The 21,955-nt window shown below is 34.4% G+C and overlaps 2 protein-coding genes across 3 annotated transcripts in view; one reads left to right on the plus strand and one right to left on the minus strand.

Annotated features, from left to right (window-relative positions):
* Nucleotides 1-13,354, minus strand: part of LOC100535415 (ras-related protein Rab-8B) — a 25,250-nt gene extending 11,896 nt beyond the window's left edge. The window contains exon 1 of one of the 2 annotated variants that reach the window (XM_087312557.1): nt 13,014-13,354. Coding sequence is in view for 1 of the 2 variants with exons in the window: in XM_087312556.1 (XP_087168682.1) it covers nt 2,920-3,043 (124 nt within the window). In the remaining variant the exon portion in view is untranslated. Of the gene's footprint in view, nt 1-2,919; nt 3,124-13,013 lie in introns of those variants that run through there. The other variant, XM_087312556.1, reaches the window with a different exon arrangement.
* rps27l (ribosomal protein S27 like) lies at nt 13,182-21,612 on the plus strand. The gene is made up of 4 exons (NM_001172680.1): nt 13,182-13,236; nt 15,573-15,681; nt 19,344-19,454; nt 21,405-21,612. Exons 1-4 carry the CDS (start codon nt 13,231-13,233, stop codon nt 21,431-21,433), a joined length of 255 nt encoding a protein of 84 aa, NP_001166151.1. The 5' UTR covers nt 13,182-13,230; the 3' UTR covers nt 21,434-21,612.
* Nucleotides 21,613-21,955: the final 343 nt, after the last annotated feature.

Below are 21,955 nucleotides of genomic sequence, written 5' to 3' on the forward strand. Positions count from 1 at the left end.
CGTTTTTCTCATAAGGAGCGAAAAATGTCCTCAAAACTTCAAAAAATGTACTGGTATTGCTATATTTGTGGGGACATTTGGTCTCCACAATGTCAAGAATACAAAGTACATACACACAAACTGCAAAAGAAATCGTTCTTTTACACACTATTTCAAAAAATATGTATTAGATTATGAAATAAAGCTATTTAAAACATTTTATGATCAAAAAATGCCAGTAAATATTTTGTGAATTGCAAATAAAAACTTAGATGCTACAAACAAGTTTCTTCATACCGCATAATGTGATAATCAGTACTAGTATACGGCATCTTAAACAAATAGATACTGTAGTTTAATCAAAAATGAGAAGGGTTTCTTTTTTTTCTGTCGTTAAAAGTAAAAAAAAAAAAAACTGGTACTGCTATACTTATGGGGACATTTGGTCTCCACAATGTCAGGAATACAAAGTACACACACACACATTGCAAAAAAATATTCTTTTACACACTATTTTGACAAAAATATGTATCAGATTAAGAAATAAAGATATTTAAAACATTTTATGATGACAAAAATGCTGCAAATTATTTTGTGAATTGCAAATAAAAACTTAAATGCTACACACAAGTTTCTTTGTACCTCACAATGTGAAAATTAGTACTAGTTTATGGCATCTTAAACAGATAGATACTGTATTCTTAATCAAAAATCACTCACTAGTTACTCATTCTTAAGTGGTACTGAAACAATATGGGTTTCTTTCTTCTCTGTCGTCAAAATGAAAAAAAAAAGACTGGTATTGCTATACTTGTGGGGGCATTTGGTCTCCACAACAAGAGGAATACAAAGAACACACACAAACTGGAAAAAAGCATTCTTTTACACAGTATTTTGTCAAAAATAGGTATCAGATTAAGAAATAAAGATATTTAAAAGCATTTTATGATGAAAAAAATGCCAATCACGCAAAGTATTTTGTGTATTGCAAAAAAAAAAACTTAAATGCTACAAACAAGCTTATGTATATAAGGTGTTATAAACTGTCAGTACTAATTTATGGCATCCTAAACAGATAGATACTTTAGTTTACTATTTATTCACCCTCAACAATATAGGTTTCTTTTCTGTTGAACTTAAAAGAAGATATTTAGAAGAATGTTGGTAGCCATTGGCATTAATAGTAAGAAAACAAAAGACTATGGATTTCCAACATTCTTCAAAATATCTTTTTTTTTGTTTCAAAAGAAAACTCAAAAAGGTTTGCAACAAGTTAGTAAATGAGTGAATTTAATATTAAATATACTATATTAATAACTCTCATTACATGGTAAAACACACAAGGCATCTAACATCAGAGCATCTAACAGAAGCATATTAAGCGCCTCGAGTCCATCAGAATCAACGTAAATACACACAGAACTCGATAAAGCGCGACTATGATTCTCTTCTGGAATCTAGTATGAACTCGTTTGCGAGGTTAAAAGTAGATTCAACTGCGGTCAGCTAAATATCACACTCACACCTTCACAAAGATGACCGCACTGTTTCCAGAGTATCTCTATATTTCTCTCTCTGTGTGTGTGTGTTCACTATATATATATATATATATATATATATATATAAATATATAAATATATATATATATATAAATATATATATATATATAAATATATATAAATATATATAAATATATATAAATATATATATATATATATATATATATATATATATATATATATATAAATATATATATATATATATATATATATATATATAAATATATATATATATATATATATATAAATATATATATATATATATATATATATATATATATATATATATATATATATATATATATATATATATATATATACAGTGCTCAGCATAATTGAGTACACCCCATTTTAAAAATGAATATTTTCCTCCATTTCTCAGTGAATATAGGCAATGTATTTAGGTGCATTTAACCAAAACAGATTTATTAAACAGATATATTTAGTAAAATAATGTTTTAGTCACCAAACATTGAGAAATTGAAAGATAAAACAAGTAAATTCAAGCAAAATATTGCAAAAATAAATTACAACCAACAAAACTTCTTTTGTTGAAAGAAAATTTTTCTTTTTTTTTTATTTGTATTGTATATTTTTCTTTATAAATTTGGATGTACTAGTTTTCGGAGTGTTATCGTAAGTTATTTTGTTAGATAAGCTCTCTGGTTTGACTTCAGTGCTGACTAATCCAATGTATATGCACATATATAATTGTATAGCTTCCTATTAAAATATGAATTTAAAAGCGAGATTTGTGAGGGGTTAATATTAAAAAAAAAAAAGTTTAATGTTATCCATCTACGTATCAACGTTTGTTATGTTTTCGTACATTTTAAATTAATACTGATTTATATACAATTTAAACTAATAAATATTCATATATTTACATTAGTATCATATTATACAACATTACACTATTAATTACACTTTTTAATTATCTATTTTTCATCTACAGGTATTTGTCAATTTATATATGTTACTATTAGTTGTATTTACTAAATACTGATTTAGATAAACATGTAAATATATATTATAGGTTTTGTATATTCTGATTTAGAAACAAATAAAAATGGACATTATATTTTATCTCATTCATGTATTTTATATTAGCTGTATGCAAGTAATTAGCGTTCAATACATTCTCTAGCAGCTGACTGTTACCTTCTCACAGGCCTTTACATTAAACAAATCCAGATGTTTTCGATTTAATCACATATTTTATTTGACAAAAGCCCACAGGTGCTTTTTAAACCCATTTCATCAGTGTAAATGTGACTTAATTTAATTTATTTGTTGTTTAATGACAGTTCTGCAGTACATCTGACCACTAACTATTGTCCCGCAGCAGATAACGGGACCGAGAGCCGGTGAAATGACTGACCGATAGTGGAGATGAAGGTGGTGTTAAAGGCGTCCTCGCTGAATCTGAACAGCAGGCATGTTTTCCCCACTCCGCTGTCTCCGATCAGCAACAGCTTGAACAGGTAATCGTAGGTTTTCGCCATTTATTAAACCGGTATTTCCGTCTTCAGTGACAGCGCGCAGTTTCCCTTGTTCATGCTTTGACATATGAAATCATACGGTCGCGAGCGGGGGGCGGGGTCTCGTGGCGTGACGTCAGCACAGAGATTCGACAGCCTGATTGGTCAATGTAGTTTCTAGGAGGACAGCGCCTGTTGGTTAAACGTGTATTTTATACTAATAAACACTTATAATAGTTTACTGTGGGTCAAAGACGAGGGACTGCAGACTACTTATTGTTTTAGTCATTTTAATTATCGAAATTTTAGTAGAGCCAAGTGGTTTGAATGGCTGACAAAATACAATGACTAGCATTTTAAGAGTATAAATACACCTGACAAGAGTTTTGGTATATAAACGTAACCATGTCTATTGTGAATGAATGAAAGCTAATATTGTTCTCTAAATAACTAAACAGGACACATTTTAAGGTGAAAAAGCAATATTACACTTTTATTGATATCATTCTTGAAGGAAAATGTTCATCTTTTTGTACTAAAGACTTACTATAGCTCTGTAATCTACAAATATATAAAAAAAAAAACAAATGTCATTAATTAACAGTGTTGGTGAATCTGAAACTTGATAAACTACATGCTAAAGGTAGCTCAGCTATTGTCAACCACCTATGAAAAAAAGCTAGCTAGCAACACTTCAAGTTAGCTAGTAGGCTACATTTGAAGCTACTTTATATAATTAATTAACAATGTTGATGAATCTGAAACTTGATAAGCTACATGCTAAATGTAGCTCAGCTATTGTCAACTACGAAAAAAGCTAGCTGTCAACACTTCAAGTTAGCTAGTAGGCTACGAATGAAGTTACTTTGAAGAAACGTTAATTTTATGTAAAATTCCTGGTACTTCAAACAGTGCCATACATAACTATGTCTGTTATGAATAAACGAGACTCGAGAGTTATTATTTTCCTGCTGAAAAATCCAGCTCAAACCAGTCTAGCCTGGTTGGCTGGTTTTAGCTGGTTGACCAGCCTGGTTTTAGAGGGGTTTTGGCCATTTCCAGGCTGGTTTTCTAGCCATTTTTAGCCTGGTCTTAGCTGGTCAGGCTTGAAAATGACCAGCCAAATCCAGCTAAAACCAGCTTGACCAGCCTGGTTTAAGCTGGACATAGCAGGTTTTGGCTGGACTCCCAGCTTGGCTAGGCTGGTCAAGCTGGTTTTAGCTGGTCATCTCCCAGCCTGACCAGACCAGGCTGGAAATTGCTGGAAACCAGCCTGGAAGTGGCCAAAACCCCAGGCTGGTCGACTAGCTAAAACCAGCCAACCAGCCTAGGCTGGTTTAAGCTGGATTTTTCAGCAGGGTTATCTCTAAAAAAATAAACATAACACATTCTGAGGTAAAAGCAGTATAATGCTTTATTGATTTTTATTCTTGAATTAAAATTTTCATCTTTGAGACCTGCTAGAGCTCTGTAATCCAAAAATATCAACCAAAGAAGTCATTAACAGTGTTGATGAATCTGAAACTTGATAAGCTACATGCTAAAGGTAGCTCAGCTATTGTCAACTACACTTACGAAAAAGCTAGCTAGTAACACTTCAAGGTAACTAGTAGGTTACGAATTAAGCTTTTTTTTTCACAATGTATTGCAACAAAGTGAAGAAACGTTAATTTAAAGTAAAAATTGGTACTTAAAACATTACTTAACTATGTCTGTTCTGTTGTGAATGAGTGAAAGTTATTATTTTCTCTCTAAATAAATACACAGGACTCATATTCTGAGGTGAAAAAAGCTATATTACACTTTATTGATTTCATTCTTGAATGAAAATGTTCATCTTTGAGACCTGCTAGAGCGCTGTAATCTACAAATATCAGCCAAAGAGTTATTAATTAACAGTGTTGGTGAATCTGAAACTTGATAATTATGCTAAATGTAGCTCAGCTATTCTCAAACTACACTTATAAAAAAGCTAGCTAGCTACACTTCAAGTTAGCTAGTAGGCTTTATTAATCAGGGGTCGCCACAGCAGAATGAACCGCCAACTTATCCAGCACATGTTTTATGCAGCGGATGCCCTTCACTGGGAATCATCCAATTCACCTATACCACATGTTTTTGGACTTGTGGGGGAAACTGGAGCATGGAGGCTCGAATCAGTGACCTTCTTGCTATATTACAAACCACAGGAAAGGGGAAAATTCTTCCGCAGGACACTTCAGCCTTCACATCAAAGTTCCCGACAGCAAAGAAGGTCAAAGTGCTCCAGGATTGGCCAGCCCAGTCACCAGACATGAACATTATTGAGCATGTCTGGGGTAAGATGGACGAGGCATCGAAGATGAATCTAAAATATCTTGATGAACTCGGAGAGTTCTGCAAGAACGCTTTCTTTTTCATTCCAGATGACTTTATTAACAAGTGATTTGAGTCAGAGATGTATGGATGCAGTCCTCCAAGCTCATGATGGAGCAGGCCCGGATTGGCTAATCGGGAGGACCGGGAAATTCCTGGTGGGCCGGTCTGTTTTTTGGCCGCGAGGGCCAGTGTTCCTATAGCTGCTTGCACTCTCAGAAGTCGCACTTTTTTCATTTATTTGTTTATTTGACCATAGCCTCAATCTTTTTATTAATTATTTTGCCGCAGCTCCGCTCTTTTTATTTATTTTCTCGCAGCCCCGTGAGCAAAATGCAGCCTGAAGGTTAATGATAACGTAATTATTATTCGATCCCAAACAGCGGCACCTTAGTGAATATAAGAATTCAAATAATTAATATCAATGAATATTACACCAGCTAAATCAAAATCAGATGATTCACTACATTAATAAATCTGACATAACTTCTTCAGAAATCTAAAAAGGAGAGAAAAAGATTAAGCCATCAATAGAAAGTAATACTGTGGTTAAAAGAGTCTAACCTCCAAAGGGCCCAAACACAACAGTGTCATTGTGTTCCAGTGGTCAGCACGTTGCGTTACGGCATTGCCGAACCGAGTTAGATTCTCACCATAGTAATATTTTTTTATTTTCATTTTAGTGTTAAGACATATAATACTGTTTGGGTTACTTATATAACTGTACATATTTTATTTTTTTGTGTGACCACCGTTACAAAGGACTGGATATCTATAAAGAATTTTGCACAGAACATATATTCAGATATTACAGGAAAGGACATGTTTTAAAGTGATGTCTTCAGGAATAGTGTTGGAGATTTAGCTACCCTTTAATTTTCTCATATTCATGAAAAACATTTGAAGTTCTAAAGCAGCTGTGTCCTTGAAAAAGACGTGGTAGTGTCATTAGAAACTGTATAGGACATGACGTTAGTTTAATATAGTCAGTCGTGAACTGAGATGGGCCGGTCTAAGGCTTGAAACTCCAGGGCTGAAAAGGAGTCCCACTCCGGCCCTGCGATGGAGTCAGACACAATATTCATTCTGTCTCCACTGCAGCATGACTTTATATTCTATACTGGACATTATTTCTGTTCAGTCACAAGACTTTTTGTCTAAGCAAAGTCAGACCTTACTGTCCTAATTAAATCATTAAAAATTAAGACATGATCATTTTTTATTTTGGTCAAATAAGCGTCATCTAGAGGCCTTTGCCTTTCATAAAAGCCACTTCTGATACCAAATGATCAACTAGAAGTAAACTTATTGGAAACTTGTTCAATTTTGTATTTTATTTTATTCAATTCTATTCAACATTTTGCGATACCATTAGGATCTGCTATAAAGATTATGATACAGATATTCAGCCAACATTTGTTTAAGATAGTCTGAATCTCCAATGTCAAACCGATTTATCCTTGATCAAGTGTGGTTCCGCTGATTGGCTGTCAGTGTTTTTATGATTAATCAATTGAAATTGAGTTGTGAAAATGTTTACAATGTACAATATTGCTATATCTGCTATCATTAAAAATGCTTGGTTACTTATTTGGGTTGAATTTGAGTTTAAAAACCAACAACTGTTGGGTTAATGTTTTAAAATGTAACCCAATATGTGGGTTTGTCTATATTATAAGCACATTTGTGTATAAATTACCCAGCTTTTTAAGTTCTTTTTTCATCCCAGATAGCAAAATACACTCGGGCCAGTTCCGGCAAGATTGTCGCCTGCCGGAGACTAACCCCTCGGCCCAACTTCGGCTGCCGGACTCGGGCCGGATGCCTGTGGACTCACTGCCCGATTCCGGCCCGAATCAAGCGGGCCAGATGCGGCGGCCGTAAGCGAGCCGAAGCTGCGCATCCGCGCCGGAATCGGCGCGAGCGTAATGTGCGCTGCGGCCCTGAGCTGGCGCGACTCCGTATTTATACACCTTATAAAACCTTTTGGTATTACATTGGTACTTGATATATGGTATTACAACCATTTGAATTTATATAACAGCAAACACAGGCTATAATGTAAACACAAAGTGTAAGCACTGCGTTTAACCTTTGAATAAAGTGCAAACTGCATACATATTCTGTAACGAAAATAATCAGACAAATGACAAAATAAATAAATGTTAAACGTTTATTGATTGCATGAAAAAAATAGTACTAAAATTTTATAAATAATTTTGTAGTGCACAAGAATATCAATATAAAAACAACAATAAAACAACACAATAAAGACACAGAAAGATTTAAACAAAAAATCTAAAAATAACACACACACACAGATGTTTTTTTAAAACAACCCTGTTTTCCCAACAGACTTCAATTAAAAATATGTAAAAAACAGCTAAATTTTATATAAACCTAAATATAGAAACCAATTTAAGATATAGCAAGAAACATCTTAAAAATACCAATGACAATCCGTAAAATATCCAAGTCAAACTTGTAAAAAGTACTGCAGAATTCTGAAGAAACATCTTGAAACATTTTTTAATAAAACATTAAAATAATAATAAACAAACAAACAAATATATATATATATATATATATATATATATATATATATATATATATAATTGCAGAAGTATAAACTTTTTTTTTTTAATAAACTTGAACAAAATCAATTGCACAAACAGCAAGACATGAGTGAGATGATTATACATTTCATATATATACACGTCTTGTGCAATTTTATATTTATAATTTTATTTGTATTACATTTATTAAAAATGTATCAAGATGTTTCTTCAGAATTTGGCGCGCACACATACATACACATACCATACATATATACACACACACACACACACACACACACACACACATATATATACATATACATATATATATATATATATATATATATATAAATGCAAATTAAAGAAACAAATTGTTCAAGTATCAGGGAACATCCTAATACACTTAAAATGTTGTTTAAAAAATAAAACAAAATAGTGATGTAGACATTTGACACATTAGCTTTCTCTTCTTTCTTCCTCCATCCCTGTCAGGGGCAAGTTGTAGCTACCTTGTAATGCATTTTTCCACTTCTTTATCAGTGGCGTGGTAAGGACATTTGTCCTCACTCCATCTGTGATTAAAAGATAAACAGATAATTAGTAGTGAACAAGTACTAATGTAAAAAAAAAAGAAAAAATTAGGAAAAAAGTAGGCTACCTACGAAGCAAAAAAACTATCAAAAAAAACAAATAAACTTAAAACACTTTGAAATTAGCAAGAGCTTGAACTTACCAGTTTCTTCATTTGTTCGGGCTGCTCCTTTAGTTGATTTTCAAGCTTTTCCAAATCAAATTGGCCAAAGGAAGGTCAAATGTGTTTACATCTGGAATTTCATCACGTCTGTTTTGGTTTTGTGAGAATCAGGCCCAGCTGCTGCTTTATGACGTTGCATAATTTTAAAACTTCAGTCAGTCGTGCTAAAAAAGAAAAATAACAGATTAGTATAAATCAACCTGTAGCTTATTCTCATACAACTTCTGTAAATACAACAGTGGGTTAGACACTGCTGATATTCTCTAGTTGATCTTTACTTTCTAGCTGCATTAAACCTTAACAAATTTAGTGATGTCTTCAATTCTTACAAAGACATCACGAGATGCAATAAGTTCTGTCTTGATCTCAAACTGCACTAGAACAAAGACTGTAAATGTTCATAGGTGTACTGCAGGAGTGTCCAAACTTTTTGGGCCGAGGGCCAGATGCAAAAAAACAAACGTTGTCACGGGCCAAATTTTACATACATCACACAGACACATGTGTGTATATATATATATATATATATATATATATATATATATATATATATATATATATATATATATATATATATACAGTTGAAGTCAGAATTGTTAGCCCCCCTAAATTATTAGCCACCGTTTATTTTTTCCCCAATTTCTGTTTAACGGAGAGTTAAACATTTTTTCCACACATTTCTAAACATATTAGTTTTAGTAACTCATTTCTAATATCTGATTTATTTTATCTTTGCCATGATGACAGTAAATAATATTTTACTAGATATTTTTAAGACACTTCTATACAGCTTAAAGTGACATTTAAAGACTTAACTAGGTTAATCAAGTTAACTAGTCAAGTTAAGGTAATTAGGCAAGTTATTTTATAACAATGGTTTGTTCTGAAGACTTAAGGGGCTAATAATTTTGACCTTAAAATGGTTCATGAAAAAATTTAAACCGCTTTTTATTCTAGCCTAAATAAAACATAAGTCTTTCTCCAAAAGAAAAAATATTATCAGACATACTGTAAAAATGTTCTTGCTCTGTTAAACATCATTTGGGAAATATTTAAAAAAGAAGAAATAAATCAATGAGGGGCTAATAATTCAGACTTCAACTGTGTGTAGATAGATAGACAGACAGACAGACAGACAGACAGACAGACAGACAGACAGACAGACAGACAGACAGACAGACAGACAGACAGACAGACAGACAGACAGACAGACAGACAGACAGACAGACAGACAGACAGACAGACAGATAGATAGATAGATAGATAGATAGATAGATAGATAGATAGATAGATAGATAGATAGATAGATCATAACAAGAACTGCTGCTTAATTGAATGCATGTAATAGCGACACCCGGTGGTTATTTATTGAATTACGTTCATTTTTGTATAGCGGGCCAGATTCTATTGATATTTATAAAAAGCCTCGCGGGCCGCAGATGGCCCGCGGGCCGTAGTTTGGACACGCCTGGTGTACTGGAATGTACAGTATCTGTGCATCTTGATGGTGGTCTTAAGATTTCTGCCATAGTCATTGATGGTGATGGTACTTGTGGTGCTGCCTTGATTTCTGAAATCTTCATACCTGCCTTTTATGCAGCCTCTTTGTTCCAAGTCATTTTTCTTCATCACGGTATAGATGTGTCTATACTGTCCCTTAATCAGATACATTTACAAAACAAAACATCACTTTAGTATAGTGCCAGGGCAAAACTCACAGGTTGTAATAGATCAATGACATAATGTTGACAGTATGTGTTTAAAATAATTGCAAACAAACCTGTTCTGTCTTTAGATGTATGACAGGCAATCATCGTCCTCATCTGTCTACCAGTCAGAAATCACAGTTGCGTGTGGATGTTTGAGTCGAGCTTCCTCATATGCATCTATAATAAAACATCACATTGTTGTTAACCTCCCGTAAAGAAAAGTTCAAATCCTGAAATACTATCAAAGTTAATTAATGCATATAATACCTATAGTGTAAATAATCAGTACACAGAAGGTTGCACAAGATTTATTCGGAGATTCATGCAGAGTGACAGCCTTATGAATCTGAGACATAGATTTGTAAGATGGCCAAGCACATGCATTATTCTGTACCCATGAAGATTAACCTACCATTGTGAAAAATGTTTGATGATGATGATAGCCAATAACAATAAACCATTTCAGCTGTTTGTGAAGCAATTAGTAATGTAAAGTCTGAAAAGCTCAATCTATGTTGAAAATGTATCAGCAGTTTACAGCTTATAATGGACTTTTAGCACACAACTATAACATGCCTATTCACGTTCAAAAGAGTGTGCTATTGACTTCTTTGGTCGTGATGTTCTGCAAAATGATCTCACTAACCTTTGTTAAACAAGAACAATAAGACTTAACCAACAAATATTGTTACCTATTCATTTAAATCAGAATTTATCACTGTCAATAACATAAAAAAAAAAATCAAAATCTGCTTTAAGACGTTCAGTTTTACATTAACTGACCATTACAGCTTGAGCAAAAGATATAATTGATTCACATAGGCTAACACATATGAATTAAAGTGCATAGTAATATATTTCTCTTGGATAATTTAAAGAGAATAGTAAACAGTCGAGTTTCGATCACTTTTCGTGACTAACTGCATAAACAAGATAAACAATAATATTTTATTAATCCAAAACGATTAGTTTTTATTTACACAATCACAGAATTAATACTGTTGGATAAGTAAACGCCTGTACAATGATTTTTTCAACATCCACGGTACTTTATAATGTTAAATCAGGAAAAAAACACGTTTTGCCATGGTAATGGATTCGTCTACAGAAACTTTCTTTAACGCAAAGTTAGCACACACACAAATTCGTTTCATGTTTCTTTAAAATAATTAAAATAGTTTTCAGTTACTACACACGTTACAATCTAACATTGTGTTAGGAAAAGGAACTTTCAGACGTGTTTGTAACTGTTAGCGTTAGCATACATTAGCTCCAGTCGTGTTTCTTAAAGCAAGTTACATTTCGTATCAAACTGTTGTAAATTACTAAACGCTGTTACAACCAAACACCGTGGAAATGTTTTAAGCTCTACATTTGCTAATTATACAGTACACAAGCAGTAAAAAGCTTACCTTTCTGACCGGAATCCACATGAAATATTTAAAAAACCAAACTTTTTCTTCTTGTGATCTTCGTGCCATGGTGGTTGACAACCAGCTTTTTGGAGCATTACCGCCACCGTCTGGATTGGAGTGTGGATCATGAGTTTAGTCACGCATGTGTTTATTATGAAACCAACTTCTGCTTTAAAACAAAAACAGTCAGCACAGTAGCGTGCTATCTCAAAAATAAGCGAATTTTACATAGTTTTTCTCTAGATGACATGTATAATCTATTTATAAATAATATTGTTTTGTTTGCGTCTAAACATTGCGACCATCCACACTAAATATTCTTTTTTTTTTTTTTTTGCTATCGTACCATGAATATTTTCTCAAATTATCATTAAACGTGGAGCTAACAGATTACTAGATAAAATAAGAACTTAATCGGTTGCCATCAGCCTTAATCGGTTGCCATATGGTTGACCGGAATCGGGCCAGTGCTTTACAGCCGCATCAAAGCCGCATATGCGCGAGCGAGCTGCGGGCCGCACTCGGCCCGGATAACACTCGCCGATGCCGAGTCGGAGCCGGAGGCGCCGGAGGGCAGCCGAGCTCGGGCCGATTACTGCCTGCTATCTGGGATATTGCTATCATGTAAAAAAGTCCAAACATTTCACTCTGAAAGCATTCATAATTAATAACACTAACTGAAGCTCATTCATTTGACAAGGTTTCATCCAAATGGTTGATTTTGTACAATATCTGGCTTTTATTATTTTGTTTTAAAAAATGACGTCATGAACAACAAAAAGCACCAAAGTTCACCAAACAAAGATAACATTTTAGCGCTGCTTTAATTAGGCTGCCACTAAGCGTCGATGAAAGAGCAACAACAAGAGAAGAATTAAAATAAAACTATCAAATGTGTTTGTTTACTTCGTAGGTGCTAAACACAATAGAAAGACCTTGAGGAGCTCTGAGAATTATTGGCAGGGTTGCCAGTACGGGATTTTCACCCCTATTTGTGTCCTGTTAACATATATTTTTAATTTTTAACAATTGATAATTATACATTTTATATAATTGAATTATTACTATTATTACTATTAACATAACATCAGTAGTTTGATACGTTCACATTTGATATACGGTCAATATATGACTCTCCAACATATAATCATGTTATCTTTTTTAGATATGAGACAGCATATCACCTGAAGCACAGTCACTTACTGTAGTCAGACTGATGTAATAATCCGGAAATCCCGGTTATGTTGTGATGTTTGATAAGGTTTAATGGCGTGAAGGCGTGTTTTATTGTGGATCATGTCTGGGCATGTCTTTCTTCGCTTGCTTTATGTAGCTGCACCTGGCAACCCCGCGCAGTTCAGTCCGAGAGATCCAGATTCGAAGGAAAACACACGAATGCGAAAAGCTGCAGCTCTTCACAATGCCTGTAAGTGGATTTACTCGATTACACAGCGATGTGACAGTCGTTAAAATGCGCTGTAGTGTTTTGGGTTTTAATGTTAATCAAGTTTGTTGGATAGTTTAACCGTGCGATAAACATGTGGAAGTTACAGATCCTCACATGGCGCTGCGTGCAGGGTTCACATTCGGCCTAATGTTTCACTTTACACGATTTAAAACGAAATACTCTCGAGTAAAATCGTTTATTTATCCCAATTAGTGATGTTTACATCATTTTAGACTGAAACCACTGTAGTTTTTGGACTGACAGTGATGGAAATGCTCAATATGGCTGTTGAACTGTTGTTTTTGTTTGCAGGCAGCCTTCAGTAAGCTGTGGGGGTTTGTTTTTGTTGGATTCATATACATTTCTTGAATAATATTGATAGATTTTGTTTTTTATTTTAAAAGAGAGCCACTCTCAGCTTCTCTGGAGTTAGATTCTATATTTAAGTTATTGTTTTATTTGTATTTTTATTGGTTTTGTTTTACAAACATCTCAAGATATGTCTTGTCAACTTAAATAAATGTTATTTTGAGAATTAAATGATAATTTGTCTAAATAATAGATAGGATTGCATGTTTTCAGGTGTTTATTATATTTTTAGACAACATTGCCTTGGTGTTTTTTTTGCTGCACTGCAGTGATCTGATTCTGAAACTGAAATTCAGCCAACATTTGTTTAAGATTTGTTCAGATTTAGGTCTGATATTGGGGATTCAGACTAGGTTTATTTTCCCCTCCTCTCAAGTATAGTTGTGCTGATTGAGTGTTTTCATCAGCTGGTTGATTAAAGTTGGTGAAAATAACTGTGTCAGCTGTTTTCGTTGGATTAATATAAGTTGCTTGACTAATATTGCCCAGATGCTGTAAGAGAAAATATAACAAAAGGACATTCTCAACTTCTCTGGATTTACAATTTATGTTTTTATTAATTTGTAATATTTTTAATGAATAATTGTTTTGTTTTACGAACAACTAAAGACATTTCTTATAAGCTTAAAGGGGACCTCTTCCGCAAAAATTACTTTAATAAGGGGTTTTAAAACAGTTGTGTGGCACAGGCATGGCACAAAAACCAGTTTCAAGGTTTACCATGGATTTGAAAAGTCAAGGTTTTAAAACTGTTAAACTTTCTGTTATACCGTTCCTAAGGTATTTGTAAGTTGTTATTATTTTTACGTGTTTTTTTACGACTATTTTATTGAGGGTTTCTTTTAGGGTAACAGTAGAAAGGGATCTTCCACAGCACAAACTATAATGAGTCCATGATTCAGGAAACATCTGAAAAACAAATCTTATAAACTAACATCGAGCATGCTGTAGAGCTGAACAGTACAGTGACTTACTTTATATCCTAAGAAAAGATATTTAAAGATGTCTTTTCAAGTTGAAATCAGTGTTTTCGAAACAAATTAGGACAGCTAAAGTCAATGACTTATTTAAATTATTTAGCCTGACATTTATTGTTTCAAAATATTTTAAATGTAAAAAAATATATACCAGTTTCAATGGGAGAAAACTAGTTTTTTTTTACCCAGACATTTAAAAACAGCATATTTTAGAGCAGTAATTACAATACCGTGATATCGTGGAACCGTGACATGTTTACCCAAGGTTATCATACCATCTGAATCTTATACTGGCTCATGCCTAGTGTGGCAGCAGTGTGTAAACATAATCAGCTGCTAATGGTCAATATGAATGCATTATATATTTTATAAACACACCTGGTAAAAGCAGAAACACTTCAATTGACATTCTCCCTTAGTATATCTCATCAAAGGGGAAAAGCCCTCTATATATTTGTGTATTTGTTTTATTTTGGCTAGAATAAAAGCAGTTTTTAAAAGCCATTTTAGGGTCAAATTTTTTAAACACCATTTTAAGGTCAATATTATGAGCCCCTTTAAGCTTTATTTTTTTACATAGTCTACAGAACAAATCATCGCTATACAATAACTTGCCTAATTACCCTAACCTGCCTAGTTAACCTAATTAACCTAGTTAAGCCTTTAAATGTCACTTTAAGCTTTACAGAAGTGTCTTGAAAAATATCTAGTTTAATATTATTTACTGTCGTCATGGCAAAGATGAAATAAATACGTGTTAAGATATGAGTTATTAAAAATATTATCATTAGAAATGTTCTGGAAAAATCTGCTCTCTGTTAAACAGAAATTGAGGGAAAATAAATAGGAGGGCTAATAATTCAGGGGGGGAATAATTCTGGCTTCAACTGTATTTTCACTGTGTGTGAGATGGATATTATAAGTTTTTATATTATATTAAAATATATCTTCTGTGTTTTAATATAACAGTTGTCCAGAGATTTGATCAACCCGTCCTTTGATTTGGAGAGGAGGCAGCACAAGAAGAAGAGGCTTGTTCAGAGTCCAAACTCATACTTCATGGATGTAAAATGTCCAGGTTTGAAACTGTTTATTTATTTATATTTGCTTTATTATGGCTGATATTTGGTTTGGAGAGTGTAATATTTGCTTAACTGTTCCAGTTTTGGTTGTACTTAGTTACAAGGTAACTAGTTAGTATAATTGAAGTACTTTTTTTAGCGGAAAAAAATGAACGTAGGGGATTGCTTCTTGTGTTTAGGTCGATTTATTACAGTTTCTTATAATATGTTTGCTTACTGTGCGAAATTCAACCATTCTAAATTAATTTAGAGAAGCAGAGTAACCTACATTTTGCACAATAATTTGTCAACTAAGTGAAGTTTATTTATAAACTAATTTCGAAAAGATCACGTGCTTATGATTGCTAGCGGCTGGATCTGCATTATCCAATTCTCAATGCACCAATCAGACGACTCCTAAGCTACTTCAAATTATCTACCACCGCTATCTTCGTTTTGAAGAATCCCCTCATCCACCTCTACTTCTTCCTAGATGGGTGACACGGTGGCCCAGTGGTTAGCACTGTTGCCTCACAGCAAGAATGTCTCTGGTTCCAGGCTTTACCAAGCCACCTGACGTTTCTGTACGGAGTTTACACGATCTTCAAAATATGACTAAATTTGTCAAAATACTCGTTTATGATCACTTTTTATTCATATCACACAATAAAGTGAATTTTATATAAAGTCATTAGTGGCGTCCGAAACCGCCTACTACTCAGTAGGTACTGCGTTTGTAGGTACTCGGCCGTTAGAAAAATGCGTTCTATACAGTATGAACGTGAAAAGTATGAATAGAATTTGGACGTACTACATCTGCCATTTTGTCATGATCACGTGACCTACCTGCGTCAATTGCGTCGCTTTACTCCCATTCATGAATTCGCTCGCGGGGCATCATGGGCTGCGCACTCCAGAATCTCGCTGGAAGAATCTGGGTAGTTCTCACATACTGAATTTCAAATTCTATTAATTCGGACATACTACTCGGCTCGCATACTGATTTTCATGTACTGTATAGTATGGAAGTATGCGGTTTCGGACGCAGTCTTACGCCTGTTTCACACCGCAAGCGTCAGCGGCGCGTGAGCAGAGCGTGAGCAGCGCGTATGTCGAGCAGTAGCAGCACGCAGGCGTTTGCCTTTCACACCAGCTGCGTCTGCAGTGCGCAGCTCTTCGGCAGCTGCTGCTGAGATCAACCTATCTCTGTCTATTCTATCTAGTTACCCCTCTATATACAAATACACTTTTTAAACTTTTCATCTGCACCAAGGCCCCTCCTATGCTGTTTCATTAACCTGCAAATGTTTATTTTACAAATTTTATAGATCAAATAGTACTGTATGCTTCTAAAGCTAACTTATATGAGAATTGTCTACAGTCAGAAGACAATCGCCTGTGATATCATGTCATTTGTTTTTTGATTATCAGGTTGCTGTAGACCTAGTTATAATCATATTTATACAATATAGTTATAATGATATTTATACATGATCAAACTAGTGTTAATTTCTCCGCTTCAGTAATGTCCAGCGGCAGAATAACAGCTCGTTAATTCATGCTCGTGCAGATGATGAGACGGACAAAAGTAATTAATGCATGCCATTCTTTTACTTATTTTCGTGTTGTCAGATTCACAGTGCAAACAGCTCCCGGTAGGAATAATTCAAGTGAACATAAAACAAAGCCGATTAAAACTTTATTGCTCTGCTCAGCTGCACAGAACACAGCGAGCTCACATCATCCAGCATGCGTGTCGCACTACACTACCCACAATACACTTCGCTATGGACTACAAATCCCGTAAATATTCCATTTCCCCTCTCCTACAACACTAGTGTGCAACTTAAGCAAAACTGATAGTAAAATAGTTTTACATTTGGTTTTGTAGTTCGGGCCTAAATTAATGTTTGTTGCCGTTTTTAATCGTTTTAAGTTCATTTGAATGACTATATATAAACCATTTGACATTATTAACGTATTTATTGGGTAAAATTGTTAGTTTTTACTGTCATTCAATGTGTTTTGGTCATTCTCAATGCACTGTCACTTTAATTGAGCGTGAGCAGCGCGTCAAAAATAGACCCAGCGCCGAAACTATCGCTGCACTGCTGCTTCGGCGACGCTCACGCCTCGCTCTGACGCGCTGCTGCTGCGTGCGGTATGAAAGCTCTAATCTGTTAACATGGACGCCGAAAACACACGGGCTGCTCACGCTCTGCTCACGCGCCGCTGACGCTTGCGGTGTGAAACAGGCGTTAGTGTACACAACAATCTCTGGGCTTGCTGCATCACAAATACCAAAATTTTAACAATTTATAAAAAAAAATTAATCACTTTCTGGCCATCGGATATTAGGCATGGACATATATATTGCGATCGTTAATTTCAAAAGCATTGTATCGCTTTGTAAATGTTTATTATTTCCATTTGATGAGTCTCCCCATTCAGTTTCATAGAGCGCTTGGACCCGGAAGCCCCTTCGCGTGACGTCACACTTAACAAGCGGATAGTTGATCGATTGGGATGATTTTGTAGGTGCATCTCCATAAAACATTATAAACAATCTACATGCACAATTTAAATACAATAAAGAAAAACATACAAGTGAAATGAACCGTTTGGTTCTGAGGTACTGTAATGGACTTGATTAAATGTAATAAATTTGGCATGTTCATCATTGTATAAATAATTTAATACAATTAATCGTTTACCAACGGTACAATTTCTTATTCCTGAATTTTTTTAAAGTCCTCACCGTGCGTTCACACCGAAAGCGGCGAGAGCTTCCAAGGTCGCTCTGGCCGCCCTGGCGCCACCGCTGTCTGCCTTCAGCTCCGGCGGCGAGAGCGTCAAAACTCGCTACATTGATCTCGTATTTAAAGGAGCCGTTGCAGCATGTCAGTTACATTCCTGTATAAAACATGTTTCTAGCGTGAAAATGTTGCGCACTTCTTATCAAACTCATATAACAATGGAAGATCAAGTTGCGTGTGGTGTGGCTTTGCTCTATTTATCCAATATGTGTCCATATGTTTGATATATCCTGAAGCAGCTATACTGTTTTGTACTGTCACGTCGCGTGACTTTCCCGCTTTTTTAAGATAAATTTATATAACATTAATGAACATCAGTAACTCGCCAGTAACCTATTTAATGCATGTTCCTGTAAGAAAACATTGTAAATAATGGAAAATCCGGCAACCGCAATCATCAAACGCTTGGGAACAACTGTGGTCGGAACCAAAGTTCACAGGTCTGTGTTCTCTGAACTCCGATCACGCGGTGGACGTCTTCATTCTGATTGCTTGCCGCCGAACCGCATCATAGCTCATTACCATAAAGTTGACTTTATTTCAACTCTCCTCGACGCCCACGCCGGAGAAGACACGCCGCGCTGCTCCTCGACGCTTATCGCCGCCGGCTCTCATTGAAAATGAATGACTTCCGGCTACTTTGACGCTCTCGCCGCTTTCGGTGTGAACGTACGGTCATAGGCCCTAAAAACATGCAAATGATCAATTATAAACTGAAGTCACCATTGCAGATCCTACAATTGCGAATGTTCACGTTACGATACAAAATGCTGGAACAATAGATTGTGCAGCCCTAATTGTAATGATGTTACTAGTAATTAACTATTTTTTAAGTAACTTACCGAGCCGTGATCTGCACGCAGGCTGTTATAAGATCACGACGGTGTTCAGTCACGCGCAGACGGTGGTCCTGTGTGTCGGTTGTTCAACAGTGCTCTGCCAGCCCACAGGAGGAAAAGCAAGACTCACTGAGGGTGTGTTTATTTACTCATTATAGTACATGATCGCAATACAGAAGCTTGTTTCTGCCATGGGTAAAGCTGCTTTATCTCAGGTTGTTTCTGGTAAAACTGTAAAACAGAACAAATTGTCAAGGTCTATTAGTAGTTTATTGAATATTATAATATTTAATTATCTATCATTTCATCAGTCAATGCATAAAGTAACTTAAATAAAGCTTTTTTTTAAATGTTCTGGTATTTTTACTGAGATATGTTTTTGTAATTTAAAAAAATTAATTACTAAAAACTTTTTAATACTAGATGGTAGATGGACTACCCTTTTGTTATGTTCGGGATGAAAACATCCACTAAATTAAACTGCTGGAAAATGCATCAGATAGATATTTATTTCACATTTTTTGTGCTTAGACAAAACATTCAATTGCTTAGACAATTACAGAATTTTAACTCTTTAATTGCCAAATTTCACTGATTTAGTTGGAAAAACAACACACAAAATGACGTATTGTCAATATAAAAAGTCATTGTGGTCTACAGTCTTGGACATGTGAAACAGCATCACCTTTAATGCATTGTTTTTGAGAAATTTTATTTTTTTCTCTTTTATTTACTGTTGCTGGCTGTTTTTCCTCCATTGACTTCCATTATAAACACAATTTATATTACAAAACCATTACAGCACATAATTCATCCATGTTTTATTGTTGGTGGTTTTTCCTGTTGGGAAGTGGTCAAATTTGTCTTGTTATCATCAGTTGGCACCATTAACCCTTTAGACAAGCCTGTGCAAAAAAAAAACTTAGCTTCTGCAATTAAAGTGTGTGTATGTGTGTGTCTGAGTGTGTAAGAGAGACCTTTACGCACTTACCTTGATGTATCTGTGAAAATCTAAATATGCATCTCAGAACTACTTGGAGTAAACAAAAACAAAGACTGTGTATTTATGCATCATCAAATGTGTTTATAATGGAAGTCAATGAGCTAAAAACAGCCAGCAACAGGAGATTAGGGAGGGAAAAATGAAAATCTAACAATCCATTGTTGTTAGTAATCATTCACATGTCCAAGACTGTGCTAAAAGATAAAAAAAACAAAATCTGTTTTTTATATAAAAAAAATTTATATTAAAAATACGCCATTTAGTCTGTTTTTTTTACCAAATCAGTGACATCATTTATGCGTTTGGCAATTAAAGAGTAAAAATCCTGTAATTTTCTACACAATTTAGTAGTTTTGATCAGGACTGAGCTTGATTAACAGATTCATGCAAAACATTTTGAAAAAAAAATTATATTTATATATATATATATATATATATATATATATATATATATATATATATATATATATATATATATATATATATATATATATACACACACACACACACACACACACACACACACATCTGATGCATATTTACAGCACTTTCATTCAGTGGATGTTTTCATTCTTAACATAACAAAAGGCTAGAAAAATTGATCTGTGCACAAGGGTCAACACTAGATGGCGCTCTAGGCTAGCTTTTACCAGATGAGGAAATATGCTAGTTTTAGTCACAGATAGCGCTGTAGGCTGGTTTTTCATGGTAGATGTCATCATAAGATCTCTTGAACTTAAAAATAATGATTAATAATGTTCATTCAAAGGATCGTCTGAATCATCCTTGCTTTATTAATGATTATTTCATAAGTTCAGGTGGTATTTGTAAGGAATTAGATGCAAGCAGAGTATGGCTGTTTGTGAAGCATACAGCACCATCTGCTGTTAGAAACTAAGCTTTATTACATCTGAGGTTAGTACATCTGAACTTTAAATTGTGATAGAGAAGTCTTCATTGTAATCTAAAATTCACAGTTATCTCCATTTTAAATGCCCATGGCAGAATCTGACCTGCATGTCTGAATCAGAGACTGTATGATCTCTCAGTGATTGAGCTGCAGCTCTTCTTTTTCTCCACAGGTTGCTCTTTCAGAAGAAAGCAGCACTGAGACATGAAAAAGGGATGAAGACGCTTTGAATACAAAGAAACTGTCGTGACTTGTTGATGCCTTACATTTTCATTGATTACAATGAATGACCTTCACATGATTATGAGCGATGTGTGGCAGGTTCTTTCTACCACCACATCAGCTCAACACCTCTAAATAAACTTTCTCCTGCATGAAAACACTGTCCTGTCGCTTGCTTCAGATACTTTTATAAACAACATATAATAAACAATATTTGTATGTATGTATGTATTTGTCAGGCTTTCAGGTCAATCTCTTGCATTAACATCAGCACACAGAAGCTGTTATACCTGCATTGTTATTCACCGTCTGTGTTTATAGTTATTGTATAATAATACAATAAAATAAAACATTAGGATTAAGAAATATTTCTTATTTTTAAATTATTATTAGAAAAAATGTAAAAAGATCTCGTGTGATATTTCTTTAATTTATTAATTTAGTTTCGACTTTTAAGCTGATTATTATTATTATTATTTGACCTCAGCATACTAGTATCCC

The sequence above is a fragment of the Danio rerio genome, chromosome 25 (assembly GCF_052040795.2).
Source record: "Danio rerio strain M-AB ecotype USA chromosome 25, GRCz13ab, whole genome shotgun sequence".
NCBI classification, from domain to species: domain Eukaryota; kingdom Metazoa; phylum Chordata; class Actinopteri; order Cypriniformes; family Danionidae; genus Danio; species Danio rerio.

What these genes read in the sequence shown, in the direction of transcription:
- rps27l (NM_001172680.1), top strand. An exon ending in CATGGATGTAAAATGTCCAG is followed by an intron (nt 15,682 to 19,343) that starts GTTTGAAACTGT and finishes ATCTGCACGCAG; the next exon opens with GCTGTTATAAGATCACGACG. An exon ending in AAAAGCAAGACTCACTGAGG is followed by an intron (nt 19,455 to 21,404) that starts GTGTGTTTATTT and finishes TTTTCTCCACAG; the next exon opens with GTTGCTCTTTCAGAAGAAAG.